Raw genomic sequence first — 19,614 nt, forward strand, 5'->3', positions numbered from 1 at the left:
AAATTCTAAACCCTCAAGTTTATTATTCAACTGTTCCTGGAAAGTTTCTCTCGAATTCTCATTCTGGAGACTACCAACATCATAACTTCCTAGGAGGTAGTTACCCTACCCAAATTTCAGCTTTAAATCAACCCTAGACTCTACTAGATGGTGATCTTTACTTTTAACAGTTATAACAGAACTCCTATATACCGGGGTATTTTGTATTGATCCTGCCATTTTCTGTTTACTATAATATAATGAATAGGGTTTGTTGTCTTGCCATCATGTGAGTGCCATGTCAACTTATGGGGCATTTTATGACCAAACACCGTATTGGTTATCACTAGATTGTCATGCCTACAAAATTCCAAAAGTCTGTACCCACTACTGTTTAATATCCATTACGCCAAATTTACCTAGGCTAAGATACAATCTATCCCTATTTCTACTGACATGGGCGTTGACATCTCCTAGTAAAAAGACCTTATTTCTACCTGGTACCCTAAACTAGCCTAAACAAGACTTAGTAGCTTCCTTAGTCGTCATGACCCCTACTCCTTGTCTATGTACCCCATCCTCCCTGCCTGGGAAAACAAATTCTATATCACCTAATTTCCTGCTTCCTACCCCTTGGATGTGAGTTTCTGAAACTCTTAATAAGTGCAGTTCGAATCGTCTGAATTCGTCAGTCAAAATGTCAATATGGTAGTCATTTTTTAACATCATAGCATTCCAAGTTCCAATTTCCATGTTCTTTAAATCAATGCAATTATTTTGGCCTCGGGAAAAGCAATGATCCCGGATACCAGTGCAGGACGGGGATCACCATATTTTCTCAAGTCTACAACGAAGCGCTTAGGCCGGCTTCAAAAATTATAGATTTAAATCTACAATAAGGAACTTAATTTAAGTAAAAGAATAAAATATTTGGGGTTTCTTTTATGGAAAAAAAGTCAAGTTAATAAAATAATTACCTTTGGAAAAGTAAATATGTGGTCAGAGGTTTAATAGAAGTATAGATAACATGTTGGCAATTTTTAGAAACCTAACAATAGGAATACTAGGAAGATAATAGAAATTAAAAACCTAAAATGTATTTAAGAGTATTTAATACAAAAGTTTTACCAGTACTAGAATATAGTAGCAGAGATTTGTGATGGAGAATTGGCACAGCAGTTGGAGCCTCTCCAGCAACAGTGTAGTAAAAGAGTGTTTGGTCTACTTCAGACAACACATTCACTGACTCTGAAAGGTGATATGGGTTTGTTTTCTTAACAACTATTCAGGTATTTTTCTTATTTTAAGATTTTGGTTGAAGTTGTTTAGGAGCAATGATGATAGACCAGTATTTGAAGCGTACGATTAGATCTTTAATAATGGCTGGAAACAGTCTTGACCATCTAAGAAATAAGTCATTACTAGATGGAGCTGGAATACTTTACTTATAGATTAATAATCTTTGTTTCAGTGATTTACTAACAAGTTTAGAAGGCCAGGTACAATTTATCTAAGAGGGTCAAGAACTCCAGAATCGAAAAGAGCTGGTCTTAAATTCTAAAATATCGAACCATCATATCGTCAGACCTTAATCCATCAGGCTAAACTTATTTTGAGGATAAAGTCTATTTAAAAATTAAATAAAAAAAACAAGTTTTTTCAACTGAAAGTAAGGAGTGACATCAAAACTTAAAACGCACAGAAATTACTTTGTATATGAAAGAGGCTGCTTCCTCATCAACGCCCCGCTCTTTACGCTAAAGTTTGACTCTTTCTCTCAATTCTTCTTTCTAAAACAGTAAAAAAACTTTAGCGTAAAGAGCGGGGCGTTGATGAGGAAGCAGCCTCTTTCATATACAAAGTAATTTCTGTGCGTTTTAAGTTTTGATGTCACTCCTTACTTTCAGTTGAAAAAACTTGTTTTTTTTATTTAATTTCTGAACGTTTTTGAATCAATGCATGTTTTGATTTTGGCTCTCCGCAGAGGAATGATCAAAACGAAATTTGCATATTTTTTTTTTGGCTCAATGGCTTTCTCATAATTTTGATCGAATGATTTTGAGAAAAAAAGAGCGGGGGACGAAGCCTAGTTGCCCCCCGATTTTTTGGTTAATTAAAAAGGCAACTAGAACTTTTAATTTTTTACGAATCTTTTTATTGGTAAAAGATTTACGTAACTTATAAATTAGCTTACGTAAAGAACTTTTGTATTCTCATGTTTTTATTACATATATGAGGGGATTCGCCCCATCGTCAGTACCTCGCTCTTTACACGAAAGCTTAAATTTTATCCCAATTCATTAAGAATGACCCCCTGAATCACAAAAGCCGTAGAATAAGTAGTTGAAATTACCGAAAATACTTTAGCGTAAAGAGCGAGGTATTAGAAGGAGGTGAGCCCCTCATATGGGTAATAATTTCTGTTTGTTTTAAGTTTTATTGCTGTTCCTTACTTCCAGCTGAAAAAGCTTTTTCAGTTTTATTTTTTAATTGTTTTTTTTTTAATAATGCTAGTAAATCCTGCTCTCCCTTCATGGAAATTTTCTTCTCCCATTACAAATTCTCGAAGGAAAGTTCCCCCAGCATATCCCCCTCTTCTCAACCCCTCCCCCAAACCAAAAAAATCCTCCTGAAAACGCCTGTATACTTCCCAATAACCATTACAATATGTAAGCACAGGTCAAAGTTTGTAACTTGTTGCCCCTCCCACGGGGACTGTGGGGGAGTAAGTCGTCCCCAAAGACATAGTTATAAGGTTTTTTGACTACGCTGAATAAAATGGCTATCTCAGAATTTTGATCCGTTGACTTTGGGAAAATAATTAGCGTGGGAGGGGGCCTAGGTGCCCTCCAATTTTTTTGGTCACTTAAAAAGGGCACTAGAACTTTTCATTTCCGTTAGAATGAGCCCTCTTGCAACATTCTAGGACAACTGGGTCGATACGATCACCCCTGGGGAAAAGAAAAAAAAAACAAAAAAACAAAAAAACAAATAAACACGCATCCGTGATCTGCCTTCTGGCAAAAAATGCAAAATTCCACATTTTTGTAGATAGGAGCTCGAAACTTCTACAGTAGGGTTCTCTGATACGCTGAATCTGATGGTGTGATTTTCGTTAAGATTCTATGACTTTTAGGGGGCGTTTCCCCCTATTTTCTAAAATAACGCAAATTTTCTCAGGCTCGTAACTTTTGATGGGTAAGACTAAACTTGATGAAACTTATATATTTAAAACCAGCATTAAAATGCGATTCTTTTGATGTAGCTATTGGTATCAAAATTCCATTTTTTAGAGTTTTGGTTACTATTGAGCCGGGTCGCTCCTTACTACAGTTCGTTACCACGAACTGTTTGATAAATTCACCGACTATAATTTTATGTCAATGGAATCAGCTTAGGGCGATTTGCCTTCCAATTCAGAGCAGACAAAAGATGTCCAAAAAAGAGATAGTTGATCCTGAAAGACGTATGTTTGTCCCCTTTTTAAAGAGGAGGGTGTAGATTTGGACCATTTTCTCCGGTCAGTGGGGTCTGATTTACTACTTCATTGTATTCTATAAATTAATAACCTAGTCACAATATTTTGAGTTGGTGTGTACATAGATAAATGCTTAGAAAGAAAGAAAAGCTTATAAAATTTATTTATTTTGTCTCTAGATTAGATGTTTTTTCGCTTAGTATTCTGTTTCTGCGAGCTTTGTAATTTGTCTTGTTGTGGTTTCCTTTTTTTAAATCTTAGAGTGTATATGGCCCTTGTGCTTTTGAAACTTACTGATTTATCTATCTAAATATGATTTATATTTGTACACACAGCAACAAGGTCTACATTGTGTTTTTGTGATATCGAATTCAAAAAGAGAAAAAAAAACTTTTAGAATTTTCTTTATGAGAGTTTTTGTTTAAAGATTCAAGGGAATCTTTGAATTGTGGTGTATGGCTGAATAAAAGGGCTTCATTTTGAAACACAGAACATAAAATTAAGTTATATGGTCTTGGATGAGAAGGCACCTTAGTTTTAGAACCTCCTGATTTTCTCAACATCGTCTCTCATGATTGAGATTCTGTTTTATACGGATATAGCATTTCTTAATGTAATATTCTGTTATTTCAATTATCCTAGGTCAAGGTGAAAATTCTATAAAAATAATTATTTGTGAAAGTAGTTTCTTGGTTTTGAAAGGAAAAGAGGTAAAACAACTTTAGCTTCTCGCGATAAGATTTCTTGGGAAGATTCAAATGAATTCTTTGAATAGTAATGCTCAGCTTGAAATATGTTTCCGTTTGGAATATAGTACACACAATTTTGTTGGTTATTTATTTATTTATTTATTCATCTAATAGCTTGTAAGTTAAAATTCTCGAAGCCATGGAAAAATCCTGACTTTGTCAAGAGAAACATTAGTAATTGAAATTGCACCTCAATTTTTTTTTATTGTTTTTGTGGAACTGAATAGTCTATTTTTTAAAACCACTGTTACTTAATTAAATTTTCTCAGGTGCAACTTGGTTGCTTTTCCTGTAGGAGTAGGCCCTGATTAGATTTTCTTTTACTTTTAAAGAGTAGTAAAAAGGGTTGTTAAGCTTTCTGCAGGAGTATTTTTTGCTCAATAATTTAAATGATTTTTGGATTCTATTGAATACCTGAATAATATAGCTTCGTTTGGAATTTACGAACCACGTTTGGTAATTTTTGATAAGGGCTTATCTACAATAAAAGCGAACTAGGTGACGGTCATGGGCGTCAGGGCCTGGGGGCACCTATAGTAAAATGTTGCCCATAGTAAATAGCCATAAGGCTACAATATTTTACTGTTATTATTTTTTTTTCCAGAGGTTCTTCATTTGGAAGGGATGATCGTATAAACTTTGAAGGGGGGCTCATTTGGTTGGAAATCCTATTGCTACTACTACTGCTACACCTATGCTACTAATGCTATTTCTACTACTCCTACCACTACTCTAATCACTAATACCAGTACTCTTAGCACTACTACTACCACTATACCTACTACCACCACTACTACCATTGCTACTACTACTACCTCTTCAACTGCTGCTACTATTATTACTAAGACTGAGGATATTAAGTTGGATATTAAGAGGATATTAAGAGGAAAGGTTGATGGCAAAGTTGAACTAATCCAAAACATACTTCATCCATACAGACTGTTAAAAGGGTGTATAAGGAATATCTTAGGAACGGTTTACCATATTAAAATGAAATTTCGAGGACACCATGGGGGTTTTGAACTGGCCAAACGCTAATTTTTGCATACTAGTACTAGCACTACTCCTACTGCTACTACTACTACTATTACTACTGATTATACTACTACTGCCACTGCTACTACGACTACTACTATTACTAGTATATTAATACTATTACTACTACTACTACTACTACTACTACTACTACTACTACTACTACTACTACTACTACTACTACTACTACTACTACTACTACTACTACTACTACTACTACTACTACTACTAGTGCTACTACTACTACTACCACTACTACTACAACTACTACTATTACTACTACTACTAGTACTACTACTACTACTAGTACTACTACTACTACTACTACTACTGCTACTATTACTACTACTACTACTAGTACTACTGCTACTACTACTACTACTACTACTACTACTACTACTACTACTACTACTACTACTACCTACTACTACTAATACTACTACTACTACTACTATTACTACTACTACTACTATTAGTACTGCTGTTACAATTCTAATACTAGTACTAGCCTACTAACACCAAGAGTGTGAAAGGGAAAATTTAAGATAATACTGAAAGAAAATTTGAACAAAATCCAAGCACACTATGACAATGAAGGTTATCAAAAGCAAGTATCTTAGGAGACCAATTGACCGAAACGTAATGGGCATTTGTATTGTCAAAAGGGCGTATCCACAATATTTTGGAAGCGGCTTGGCGTATCAAGATGAAACTTCCAGGGTATGATGAGGGGGATGTTCAACTGACCAAAAAGCAAAATGTGTAGATTGCTACTTTTACTGATGCTACTCCTTCTACTGTAACTACTACTACTCGTACAACACTACTGCTACTAACTACTACTACAAATATGATAATAGTGGTACTAAGGATAAGGGTACGAAGGAGAATATTTAGGAGAATATAAAGGGGAAACTTGAACTAAATCAAAATACAGTATGTACGTGCAGGTTATTAACAGGGTGTTTTTTTTTTTCGGAATAGCTTAGGGTATTAATTTAAACTTTCAAGGAATGTCTAGGGGAAGATTGAGATCAAATATTGAGAGAAAAGTTGAACGAAATCCAAACACACCATGACAATGCAGGTTATCAAAAGGAGTTATCAGGAATAGATTAGGGTATTAAGTTGGAGTTTACAGGGAATGCCATAGGGGAAGATCAATTGACCAACAGGTAGTGTGCATTCGCGTTATCCGTAAAATCTTAGAAGTAACTTTGCGTATCGAACTGAAACTTCCAGGGTATGTTGAGGGGGGGGGGTTCAACTTGCCAAAAGACCATATTTGTAGACTTCTACTTTTACTAATGCTACTCCTTCTACTATAACTACTACCACTAGTACGACATTGCTACTCCTATTGCTACTTCTACAACAAATATGATAATAGTAGTACTAAGGATAAGGGTATGAAGGAGAATACATAAAGGGGAAAATTGAACTAAATCAAAACACAGTATGGGTATGCATGTTGTCAAAAGGACACAATAGCAATGCCCCAGGAACTTTTACGGAAATAAGTTGAATCTTTCGGCGTGTATTGAGGGGAAGTTGAAAAAAGGTGACTTGTGCATACTGCTACTGACGCTACTGCTACTTCAACTATTGCTACTACTGAAGCTAATGGTATTAAGCTGAAGTCCTCAGGGAACTATTAGGGGGGGGGGGTATTGAACTAAATCAAAACACACTATGCGCATGCGGGTTGACAAATAGTGTACCGGAAATTTCTCAGGAACGGCTTAGATTATTAATTTGAAACTTTCAGGGTATTTCGAAGCGGATTTTGAGCTAACCAAAAGGTACTGTTTGCATAATACTGCTGTTGTAGTTACCAGAAATAGAGAGACTAATGGTATTAAATTGAAACCCTTGACCAACTAAAAACAAGTACAAGCTTCCATATTTACAAAAGGGCATAGAAGCAATATCTTTGGAACGGTTTAAAGTATGAAGTTTAAACTTTTAGGGCATGTTTAGGGGGGGGTGGATGTTTTGAACTAACCAGAAGGCGCTATGTGCATGTTACCACTACTGCTACTATTACGAATGCAACGGCTACTACTTCTACAGAGGTTACGGTGATTAAAATAAAACTTTGGGGGGAAATTTAGGACGTTGAACGAAATCATAAAATACTGTCTGCATTCCGGTTACCTGAAGGATGTCTGAGCTGTCTCTAAGGATCAACTTATAATATCAAGTTAAGACTTTCAGGACATGTTGAAATTGTCTAAAGGTATTCTGCATATACTGCTACTACTGCTGTTGCTGCTAGTATTAGAACTGTTACTACGACTTCTATTACTGAGGCTAAAGGTAAAAAGTTGAATCTCTCAGGGTATATGAAGGCGGATATTGAACTAGACAAAATGCAAAGTGTGCATACTATTACTCCTACCATGACTTGTACTACTACTACTGCTGCAATAAAAACCTCTAATACAACTGTTACGACTGCTACAATTACTACTACTACTACGACAGCTATTACTAGTTCTTCTGAAGCTAAGGGTATTGAGGTTAAACTTCCAGGGAATGTTGAAGGGGATAGTGAACAAATCGAAATACATTGTCTGAATGCAGGCTATTAAAAGATCTAACAGCTAGTATAAGACGTAATGGAGATGAATACACCCTCTACATCTGCAAATGGGACAGAAATGGAATCATTGATGAATAAGAAGGTAAATATACCGTGAAATATATGAATAAGAAAAAATCTATGAAAAAGAAAAGGAGACTTACTGCTTCTTCTAATAATTGTTGAAGAATGCAGTTTTCATAAAATTTTGATTTTATTTTAAAAATTATTTTTTGAATTACAGAATATTGTTAACCACATCAATTTCCTTTAAAATGAGCCATTAAACAACTCTCTATAACATCCAGTGCTAAGCTATCTGAGGAAGAAAAGAAGGAAGAAAAAAAGAAAAAAGGACGCCGTATATGCAGAACATCGTGGTTGCACCCAATTTTGCTGAATTTCAGGCCAATATATTTCCCTTGTTATTCAAGCCAAGGAACGGAATGTTTCCTATATAGGGGTTTCGGAAAAGGTGGGTCTAATAGTGTACTTCTTGTTTTAATCTGACTGGGTTATTATGTTTCTTGGTATTTGACGTGATCTGACTGGGTTATTATGTTTCTTGGTATTTGACCTGATCGTCTCATACAAGGTTGCTAGCTACCGCTGTAACCCGGATATTCGCTCTATAGTTAGATAAGTCAATTCTGTTGCAGTTTGGTCGTGGAATTTGGTCGAGGAGGATCCAATCCAAGAATCATTTAATTATTCTAATTTCCAATACCAATATATAATTTAAACTCCAATATAGCCCCAAATTAACTACTTCCCAATCTAATTGACTAATTCAATTGAGTCAGTCCAGAAGTGAGAATTAAGAATTATCTATGGTCAAGGCAAACTCCCATATCACTTTCTTCTCAATCATTCCCAGCTCACTACCCTATCAGTGAGAAGAGCCCTCCTGTGCACCTGGTTTGGCAATAAAGCCATGACGAACCCCCATTACCAAGATTTATTCCTCCCGCCCTTTCAACCTTTAAGATCCCGACCTCAAAGACCGAACTCCCAGAAAGTCCCCACCCTTCAACCTCTCCTACCAATCCACGAGGGATTTAGGAATCTCTCTTGGATGAGACATCATTAATCAGGGAATTTGTTGTATTGACGAATTGTTGATTTGTTGTATTATTGTATTGACTCAATTTTTTAGTTGATGATTGTTTTTTTTAATCTGACAAGCGTCTGCATGACCCTGTGTGACTGTGTCTGTGTTTTCACTTTTTTTATTTAACAAGTTTTATCGGATTGTAATACCTGACGTAAAGCACTAGTTCAGCGCCGCGCGTTGTGAAAGTCGTTTTTAAAATAAAGGTATCTCTCTCTCTCTCTCTCTCTCTCTCTCTCCCTCTCTCTCTCTCTTCTCAAATTCTCATATTTGTGATTGGAATACCTAATAAGCTTTGATTACATCTTATTCCTTTCGTTTTGGATTCACATACTAACTTATAAATGTAAAACTGCCACTACATATAATACCATGCTAACTTCTTGCTATTTCCGCTTTTCTAAATATTTCTATTAACCAGCTCCAAAAGAAATTAAAATAAATGTACTAGGTATTAGGACTAAAATTAGTCAGTTGCATTTAACGCAACACCATCCCTACTTGTGGGACATTTATCTCTGCATTAGCATGCTGTACCAAATTTCTGATGAGAATAAAAAAATGAATTTAAACCAAACATGTTTATTTGTCTCACAATTTAGAAATTTTGTGAGCACGTATAAGTGGAAATAACCTCTCTTTTTCTATTGCTATCAGTTTTATCATGCAGCAATAGTAGACCGAGCTTCGCTTGTGAAGTGATTTTTAGACATAACAACGATATTTATAGTAAACCCCTTCGGCAATGTACACCCCTATGCCCTGATGTACACAAGAAGAACTTTTGTGTAATTTTTATAGGTGTCTTTTTTTCAAACAAAGGTACAAAGGGAAGGTAATTTTCAAATTCTACGAGTCAATTTTTCTCTTCCAAACGGCGTCCCTGAAAATTCTTATTAATTTAATGTTTATGCTCGAATGATGGCAATAATTTTTCAGATTGTCTGGATATTTTTTTTTTTCAAATAATGACTAATGGGTAAATCAATAATTCTAACTTTATTTTTAGAATACTTTCAAATTAAAATACAGTTAATGTTTAAATATGGGGAATATGTCACAATATTATGCTGCACAATCTGTAACAATTCTTTGGCTTATCCCGTATCTTTACTGAGGTAGTGGTATTGCGCTACCATGATTTTTGCTTTGGCTTTGTGTGGCCCTCTGATTTCAATAATATTTATTAAAATAAATTGGTGAACCCACCACCAAATCAGTCTAATAGAAATTATAAATAGTATTTCAATAAACCACGTGTATTTTAAGCTTAACAAAACTAATTAAATCTTAAAGAGTTAAAACCCAATCAAAATCAATTGCAAATGAACAGCATGATACCCAGTGCTGTTGGAATAGCGCTTGGTTCAACTATGAGACTGAGCATCCTGTGCTGGGCCTGGGGGTTATGGGAAGAGAAGGGGATAGGCATACAGCATTAGTGGTGAATCTGGCTGAAAAAGCCGAGTGCATACGAAATTTACCTTCGGCCACCCGAAAACTTCTTTACACAATACTACTGTCGATGCAACAGCTTATTGTTGACAATTTAGGCACAAGCACATAATTTCACGTTTGTTTAATGTGGGTTTATTGTTTATTATGTATTGTGTAATGTTTTCAATTTAACAAAATAGCTGATTTGTTAAATAGTTATTTTCTTCACTGCCGTTGGAAGAAAATGTGCTATGAAGACAAGTTGTAACTTGTTTCAGCTCGCAAACGTTCTGAGAACGAGAACTGTCGGGAGAGATGTCTGGTGGACATGTTTCTTAACACCTAATTCAAACCAGAGACTCATATAAACACCTCTTCAAGTAATAGGTGATGTGTCTTTAAATCAAACAGTTTGTGGTAAAGAGCTGTAAGTAAGGAGCTACGCGGACCAATAGTTACCGAAACCCGAAAAATGAAATTGTGATATCAATAGATATATCAAAAGAATTGGCCTATCATGCAGACTCAAAAAGATTTATTAGGTTTAATGCTACACATAAAAAGCTACGAGCCTGAGAAAATTTGTCTGATTTTAAAGAACAGGGGAGAAACAATCCAAAAAGTCATGGAATATTAATGGAAATTTTACCATAAGATTCAGCGCATCCGAGTACCCTGTTGTAGAATATTGAAGCTCTCATCAGCAAAAGCGTGGAATTTTGTATTTTTTTTTGCCAGAAGAAGGATTAAAGATGCGCATTTTTATTTGTTTGTTTTTTCTTTTGTTTCCCCCCCCCCCCGGGATGATCACCGAACAAATAGTCCTAAGATATCGGGAAAGGGCTCATTAAAATGGAAATTGAAATTTTTAGTGCCCTTTTTAAGTGACCAAAATGATTGAAAGGCAACTAGTCTCCCCGCCCCCAACACTCCTCTTTTCCCCTCAAATTCTTCCGGTCAAAATTTTGAGATAGTATTTTTTTTTAGCATCATTGAAAAGTCAGGAACAATATGACCCCTAGCCCCAGGGATAGGTATTTAAGTTATAGAATCTGTCCAATGCTTACGTGTAGTATTTGAAGTATTACAAATATGTGTTACAAATATATGTGTAGTATTACGTGGATTATTGCTTACGTGTAGTATTTGTGTAGTAGTTTACGTGTAGTATAACTTCACTTACGTGAAGTATAAAGACTATTTCGGGGAGGGGGTTTTGTGCCTGGGGTGTGTTTTTTTGGGGATAATTTTTCGTGTGGAAGGAGAATTTCTGGGGGTGAAGCCTCCAGTGGAGAGTTTAATCTGAAGGGATTGGATAAAATTCCTACACAAAAATTGTTTTTTTGTCTTAATTTCTCTTTGCCTACTCAATTTTGCATGTGGAAATGTTCTTGGAGAATTGTTTGGGAAAATTTTAGGCATGTTTGGATTTCTGGGAAATATTTTCCCCGGAAGCGGGATTTCCTGAGTAATCAGAAAACGATTAAAACTAAGATATTTTTAAAACTAAAGTATGCCAAGGAGAATTTTTCTATGCCAAGCAAAAAATTTTACGGAAGGAGGATTTCAGCGAGAATAGAATTATCCGAAAGGAATTTTACGGAGATGAGGTGTATTTTACGTCAGAGGATTTTGCCACAGCAGAGTTTGTTGAGAGGGGAGGGAATTTTTCCTGGAGGGTAATTCAGATTTACTGGCATTATTTGAAAAACGATCAGAAACTAAATTTTTTTAAAAACAAGTTTTTTCAACAGAAAGTAAGGAGCAACATTTAAACTCGAAACGAACAGAAATTATTCCTTATATGAAGGGATTTACCCTATAGTCAATACCTTGTTCTTTACGATAAAGTTTGACTATTTGGCCCAATTTTTTTAGAACGACTCTTGAAACACAAGGGCTGTTTATTTAGAATAAGTAGCTTTTCAAAGCGGCAAAAACGTTAGTGTGAAGAGGAAGTTATTGAGGAGGGGGAAACTGCTCCACATACGGAAAAATTTCTGTTAGTTTTGAGTTTTAATATTGCTCCTTACTTTCAGTTAAGTGAACTTTTTCTTTTTTCTATTTAATTTTGCGTATAATCTTACCTTAAATGTGAACTCTTCATTGAAAATGGGATCGCATGTCTTTGTTTGTAATGACGATGTCTCGCAAAGTGGCCCCTCTTCGCTGATTATCTCTATCCTGTCGAAAAAAAAAAGATTTAAAAATACTCCTGTTCCTCGTAGGAAATTAAATAAAAAAAATAGTTTTTTTTAACTGAAAGTAAGGAGCGACATTAAAACTTAAAACCAACAGAAATTACTCCGTATATGAAATGGGGTGTACCCTCCGCAATCCCTCCCTCTTTACGCTAAAGTGTGACTCTTCGCCACAATTCTAATTTTTATAACAATTTATAACTTTAGCGTATAGAGGGAGGGATTGTGGAGGGTACAACCCATTAATACAAAAAAACTAGTTTTGTTTATTTAATTTCTAAACGTTTTTGAATTAATGCATGTTTGATTTTGGCTCTCCGCACACAAATTATTAAAATAAAACCTGCATATTAATTCTTTTTTTGGCAAAATGGCTTTCTCTTAGTTTTGATCAGACAATTTTGAGAAATAAGGAGTGGGGAAGGAGGCCTAGTTGCCCTCCAATTTTTTGGTTACTTAAAAAGGCAACTAGAGCTTTTAACTTTTAACGAACGTTTTTATTAGTAAAAATATATGTAACTTAAGAATTAACTTACGTAAAAGCTTTTATATTCTTATATTTTTGTTATGAATATGAGGGGGTTTGTCCCCTCGTTAATACACCGCTCTTTACACTAAATCTTAAGTTTTATCCCAATTCTTTAAGAATGATCCCTGAGTCAGAAAGGCCGTAGAATAAATAGTTGAAATTACTAGAAATACTTTAGCATAAAGAGCGAGGTATCTATCTCCTCCTAAATACCTCGCTCTTTATGCTAAAGTATTTTTAGAACCCCTCATATGCTTAATAATCTCTGTTCTTCTTAGGTTTTAATGCTACTCCTTACTTTCAATTGAAAAAACTTTTTCGTGTTTATTTTTTTATTGTTTTTTTTTAGTAATGCTAGAAAATCCCGCGCCCTGTTCATTGAATTTCTCTTCCCCCATGACATATTCCTCCAAGGAAAGATCTTCCCACATATCCCTCTCCCCTCAACCCAACCCCCAAACCAAAAAAAGAATCCCCTGAAAACGTCTGTACACTTCCCAATAACCACTATTGTATGTAAACACTGGTCAAAGTTTGTAACTTGCAGCCCCTCCCTCAGGGATTGTGGGGGAGTAATTCATACCCAAAGACATAGTTATTATGGTTTTCAACTATGCGGAACAAAATGGCTATCTCAAAATTTTGATCCGTTGACTTTGGGAAAAAAATGAGCGTGGGAGGGGGCCTAGGTGCCCTCCAATTTTTTTGGTCACTTAAAACGGACACTAGAACTTTTTATTTCCGTTAGAATGAGCCCTCTTGAGACATTCTAGGACCACTTGGTCGATACGATGACCCCTGGGAAAAAATAAACAAACAAATAAACACGCACCCGTGATCTGTCTTCTGGCAAAAAATACGAAACTCTACATTTTTGTAGATAGGAGCTTGAAATTTTTGCTATAGGGTTCTCTGATACGTTTTCGTTAAGATGCTATGAATTTTAGGGGGTTTTCCCTCCTATTCTCCAAAACAAGGAAAATTTTCTCAGGCTCGTAACTTTTGATGACAAATACTAAATTTGATGAAACTTATATATTTAAAACCAGGATGGAAATTTGATTCTTTTGATGTATCTTTTAGCATCAAAATTCCATTTTTTAGAGTTTCGTTTACCATTGAGCCGGGTCGCTCCTTACTACAGTTCGTTACCACGAACTGTTTGATAAAAACATTTGTCGAAGTGAAAAGCACAAGAAGACACATGTTTTCAAAAGTCTTTACTCTGGAAAATTACTTTCACATGGAGACTGTTACATCTTTTAGTTGCAAAAACAGGAAGTAATAAATAAATGAGACTGCAAAACATTGGTGAGAAAGGTAACAAATACTTTTTAGGGAATTTTTTCTTCCAATGGGTAATTCTATTTTCTGAAAAATAAAGAAAAAGGAAGAAAATAAATTATAAATTGAATTGCAAACAAAACTTGCAAACCACAGTTGCAAGCAGATAAATTCCTTCTAAAAAGAATAGGGGTGGGGTCTACTATGAATTTTGTTTAGGTAGGAGGACAAAGAATTATTTACTGAATGCTTGGATTATAATGAAAAATGAAATCACCAATGCAACAGCATGAACACACATAAAAAAAAAGAGAAAAGGAAGACGGTTTTCCTACATTGGTAATTAATATAGATCAGTACTTGAATGAGGCATTAACCCTACTCATCCATACAATTACATAGGTCAAACAGCATAGCCATGCACAATCAACCATAAAGAATAATCCATGGACAGGCAGTCGTGTCGTAAGTAAGTATAAGTCGTCATTTACAAAATATTAAAACCAGTAAAAAAAAACAACAAAAAACAAATAATTCAGAGGTGGCAACCCAATACAAGGGCTCATCAAGAGAATACACACTTGCCTATATGATACGTTTTTAAACCATTTCGTTTCATTAAAATACCAGTATAAACACAAGGAAAAATGAAGAAAAAGTACATTCAGCCAAGTTCAAAGGAGTAGGGACCGACCAATCTAGACTTCTAAGTTATTAAACAAATACCAAACCAACTTTCGAAACCAAAAAAGTTGCTATAGTAAATATTAGCATATGTTCTATAGTATAAGACTATCAATATGACAATACACTTTTTCATTTGCACGGTTATTCCTTTATATGCCTTTATATCTATCGGTCACTAAAGGCCTCTTGTCTTTAGGTGCTTTAGATCTAAAATATACAGGTAAATCTAAAAAAATGTGGTCTATGGCCAGATCTGTTGTTGGTAGGATAGACGTTTTTGGTTTTTGTCGTGAGAGGCCATTTCTGCTTCAGATCTTTTATATGTTTTACATCCGTTATAGAGTTACGTTGGATTACATTTTCACGAACATATTCTATAACAAGCAAATTATTACACCCTACAAGGGTGTGTTATTACACTATAACAAGCAATTACAGGCTATAGCCAATGGCTAAGCCAAGAGCCAAATGTATAATAAAAAATTGTAGATTTCGACACAAACGGTCTGCGGTTTGCTATTTAAGCTTAAAATGTGAAGTAGGTTTAACTTATGTCTCAGAGAATTGACATAAGTTAATTATTTCCTGACCTTTTGCTTTTATTTAGTTTTTGTTAGATCCTCAAGAGATCTTCGTGGCGAAGAAGCTTCAGTTTTCTGCTTTTTTTTGCAAGGCAGTTAGAAAGCCCGTCTTCCAACGTTGCAGCAGCTGCCAATATAACCATTTAAAAGAACAAATAACCTCTTTCTTGCTTTCTTATGCATAGCTTGGCTTCTGAACTGTAAGTAAGTTTGAAACAAGGAAGGTTACCTTTATTAGAGTAGAAACAAAGGATTTCAAATTTAGCAATGAGGTCATAAATAGAGCTGTTATACTTCATTGTATGGGAATCTATGTCTCAGATACTTTTTTTTTAGAGAATTCACCTTGTCCAGATCCCAGGAGGGCAACAACTAAATTCGGCTTTTTGCCATCCGGCATCACCCTTTTAAATCTAAAATCAAAAGAATATCGATGTAGATAACTTCGAAGACCACAGTGCCTTTCCATGACGAAAGTAAAACAGTCAAAATAGGGATGAAACCTTTTAATTGACAGTGAACAGATATAATATTATTTAACTGGATATTTCGAACACATATACAGTGTTCATCATCAGCAGTAAAACTTAATTTTTACACCTCCTTGGTCATATTATCCCCATATACTCGACGTGGATAACTTCGAAGACCACACTGCCTTTCCATGACGAAAGTAAAACAGTTCAAAATAGGGATGAAACCTTTTAATTGACAGTGAAAGAATGATTAAAACTGCTGATGATGAACACTGTATATGTGTTCGAAATATCCAGTTAAATAATTTCATATCTGTTCACTGTCAATTAAAAGGTTTCATCCCTATTTTGAACTGTTTTACTTTCGAAAAGGATATCAAAATCAAAAGGCATCTAAAATTTGGTATTCTAATTGCTGATTTCAGTGCCCAGAAAAATAGAGATTGCTCCCCCCCCCCAAGTGCCAAAAATATTGAGTAATAAGAACAAAAATATGTTTATAATTATAAAATGTCTATGGTCGTTACATTCAAGGAGATACTATTAGCAAAGGCAGCATACCTAGAGGCGTTGAAACAGAAAGGTAAAGCAGGATGGCCGGCGGAGATTAAGGATATCTTAGATAAGTATGGATTAGGGGAATGGTGGAATGAAGGAAAGGGGATTATGGGCATGGAGAAAATAGTAATAAGGGAGGTACAAGAGAGGTTGAAGAACCAAGAAATCCAGATATGGCAGGCAAGTCTGGATCGTTCAGGGCCGTTACAATTGTATAGACAGATAAGGGGTAGTTGGGGGAGGGGATATTTTGGAAGGTTGGGTTAAGTAGAGAGGATTTGAAGGCTTATTTGGATAGGAGGGGAAATGGATTTTTGATTGGTGAGAAAAGAAAGTATCAAGGGAGAAAAGGGGAGAAGGTAGAATCTTTTGCTTGTTCTATGTGTGGATCTCAGGATGAAAGCTTAATATATTTTTTGTGTGAATGCGTCCAATTGAATGATTGAATGAGATATGAATGATAAATAGAATGAAAGAGACAAATTTCATGAGTATTAAAAGGATAGCAAGGTTTGTCAGGATTACAGCGGCACATCCTTAGCGTTTTCTTTAAATAGTATTAATTCATTTTAGTTAATTTGTTATTTGTTTTTGCTATGTAAATTTTCTATGGCCCACGGGCTTTTTCTGGAATAAATTATTATTATTATTACTATTATTATTATTATTATTATTATTATTATTATTATTATTATTATTATTATTATTATTATTGTTATTATTATTATTATTATTATTATTATTATTATTATTATTATTATTATTATTATTATTGTCCTGTCTATTTTATTCATTTGTTTTTTATTGGGCAGCATAATGAAATAGCTAACATCCCTCACTACAAATGCTATTGTGTAACGGAATTAGTGCAAATTAATGAAAGTAAAGAGCAATATTAAAACTTAAAACGAACAGAAATTATTCCGTATAAGAAATAGGCTTTCCCTCCTTAATGCCCCGCTATTAACGCTCAAGTTTGACTCTTTGTCACACCTCTATTTTTTAAATAATAGAAACTTTAGCGTAAAGAGCAAAGCGTTAAGGAGGGGATAGCCCCTTTCATGTCTGAATTATTTCTGTTCGTTTTAAGTTTAATGTTACTCCTAACTTCCAGTTTATAAAAAAAATATCGTTTTATGTTTGATTTCTGAACGTTTTTATCTAGTAGAGGTTCGCATTTGGCTAACAGTACATGAAAAATGAAAAATAAATTTGTGTATTCATTCTGGCAGATTTATTCCGTAGATAAAGGGCTACCTCCTCATCAATACCTTTTCCTTTACGCTGAAGCTATTAGCATTAAAAAAGCTTTTTATTCTAATTAAATGGCCCCCGTGTTTCAATAAGCACTCTTAAAAAGTTGAGACAAACAGTCAAACTTTAACATAAAGAGCAAGGAACCGAGGAGGGATAACCCTTTATATATGGAATAATTTTCTTTCGTCTTTCAAATAATATCGATAAATCTGGCTCATCGTCTATGAAATATATCCCTCCTCCTCTCGGAAAACTCCTCCGTGGAAATTTCATCCAACGTAAACTGCCCCCCCCCGTCAAGTTTTCTCAAGACAGTTCTATCCTCACTGGGAATCCCCCTACCGGTAAAATTGCTTGCGGACGTATCAGTCTGAAAAATTCTTCTTGGCATTCTTTCATTTGAATAAGACTTTAATCTGTAATCAATTTCACGATCACTCCAGAAACTCCCAATTCCGCGGAAATTATTTCCCGGATATCAAAACACGTGGAAAAAAGCCCCTGGATATTTCCCTTGGAACATTTCCACTTTAAAAACTCGGAAAAGGGAATTTAAGACATTTAAAAAGAATTTAGGATAGGTATTCTGTCAAATCCCACTAGCGGAACATTTCCCCTGGAATACCCAGTTCCCCCGGAAATTCTCCTCCCCAAAGAAAATTCTTCTTACATAAATCTAGCCCAAGTACCCCCCCCCACCCTCGAAAACAAATTCTGTATAACTCCCAACAATAAATCCTACACGTGAAGAATGGGCGGATTTCATAACTTACAGGCCTCTCCCCACAGACTTTAGCGGGTAATTTTAAACCTAAAGACATAACTATTTGATCTTTTAACTATATTGAACGAAATAGCTATTTCAAAATTTTATTAGATGATTTTGGGGAAAAAATGGGCGTATGAGGGGGCCCAGTTGACTTCCAATCTTTGTGGTAACTTAAAAAGGACACTAGAACTTTTAATTTTTATTCAAATGCATCCTCCCCCGATCTTCTAGGACTGTTATTTCGATGCAAGCACCCCTGGGGAAAAAATTAACACGCATCCGTAATCTGTCTTCTGGTATAAATTGCATAATTTCACATTTTTGCAGATAAGAGCTTAAAAATTCTACACTAGGGTTCTCTGGTACATTGAATCTGATAGTGTGGTTTTCAGTAAGATTATTTTAATTTTTCGGGGGCGTTTCTCCCTTATTTAAAAAATCAGACAATTTTTTTCTGGCTCGTAACTTTTGATTGGTAAATAGATGAATTTTATATAGTTAGAATCATCATAGTAAGCTGATTCTCTTTAATGTATCTATTGATATTTTTAGAGTTTTTATAGTTTTTATAGTTAGAGTTTTCATAGAGTTTCTTATAGTTTTTAGAGTATCGGTTACTATTGAGCCGAGTCTCTACCCCTTTGCCACGAACTATTGAACAGGGCTTCAAGATGGCCTGAAAGGACAGTCAGTAAGTCAGAGGTCTGTAAAGGTAAGAATATGTAAAGGTAAGAAACTTGCCAGTTTGCTAAGGGACTTAGACCTTGCCGACTCTTCAACCTCAAATATCATATCATCCATATTACACCGGTTTAGAAATGAGGAATTTCTTTCGTAGAGAGGCATACGCAGTAAAAATTTGAGTTACTTGCAATAGGCTTAACGAAGCTTCAATTTTT

At 35.0% G+C, this 19,614-nt stretch overlaps 1 protein-coding gene across 1 annotated transcript in view; it reads right to left on the reverse strand.

Annotated features, from left to right (window-relative positions):
* The window catches only part of LOC136037378 (synaptotagmin-15-like), a 182,953-nt gene that overhangs the window by 120,810 nt on the left and 42,529 nt on the right, over positions 1-19,614 (reverse strand). Inside the window, exon 5 of the mRNA XM_065720107.1 lies at positions 12,461-12,557. Within this exon, the coding sequence (XP_065576179.1) occupies positions 12,461-12,557 (97 nt within the window). The remainder of the gene's footprint in view (positions 1-12,460; positions 12,558-19,614) is intronic.

Source organism: Artemia franciscana, chromosome 16 (genome assembly GCF_032884065.1).
Source record: "Artemia franciscana chromosome 16, ASM3288406v1, whole genome shotgun sequence".
Classification (NCBI taxonomy): Eukaryota; Metazoa; Arthropoda; class Branchiopoda; order Anostraca; family Artemiidae; genus Artemia; species Artemia franciscana.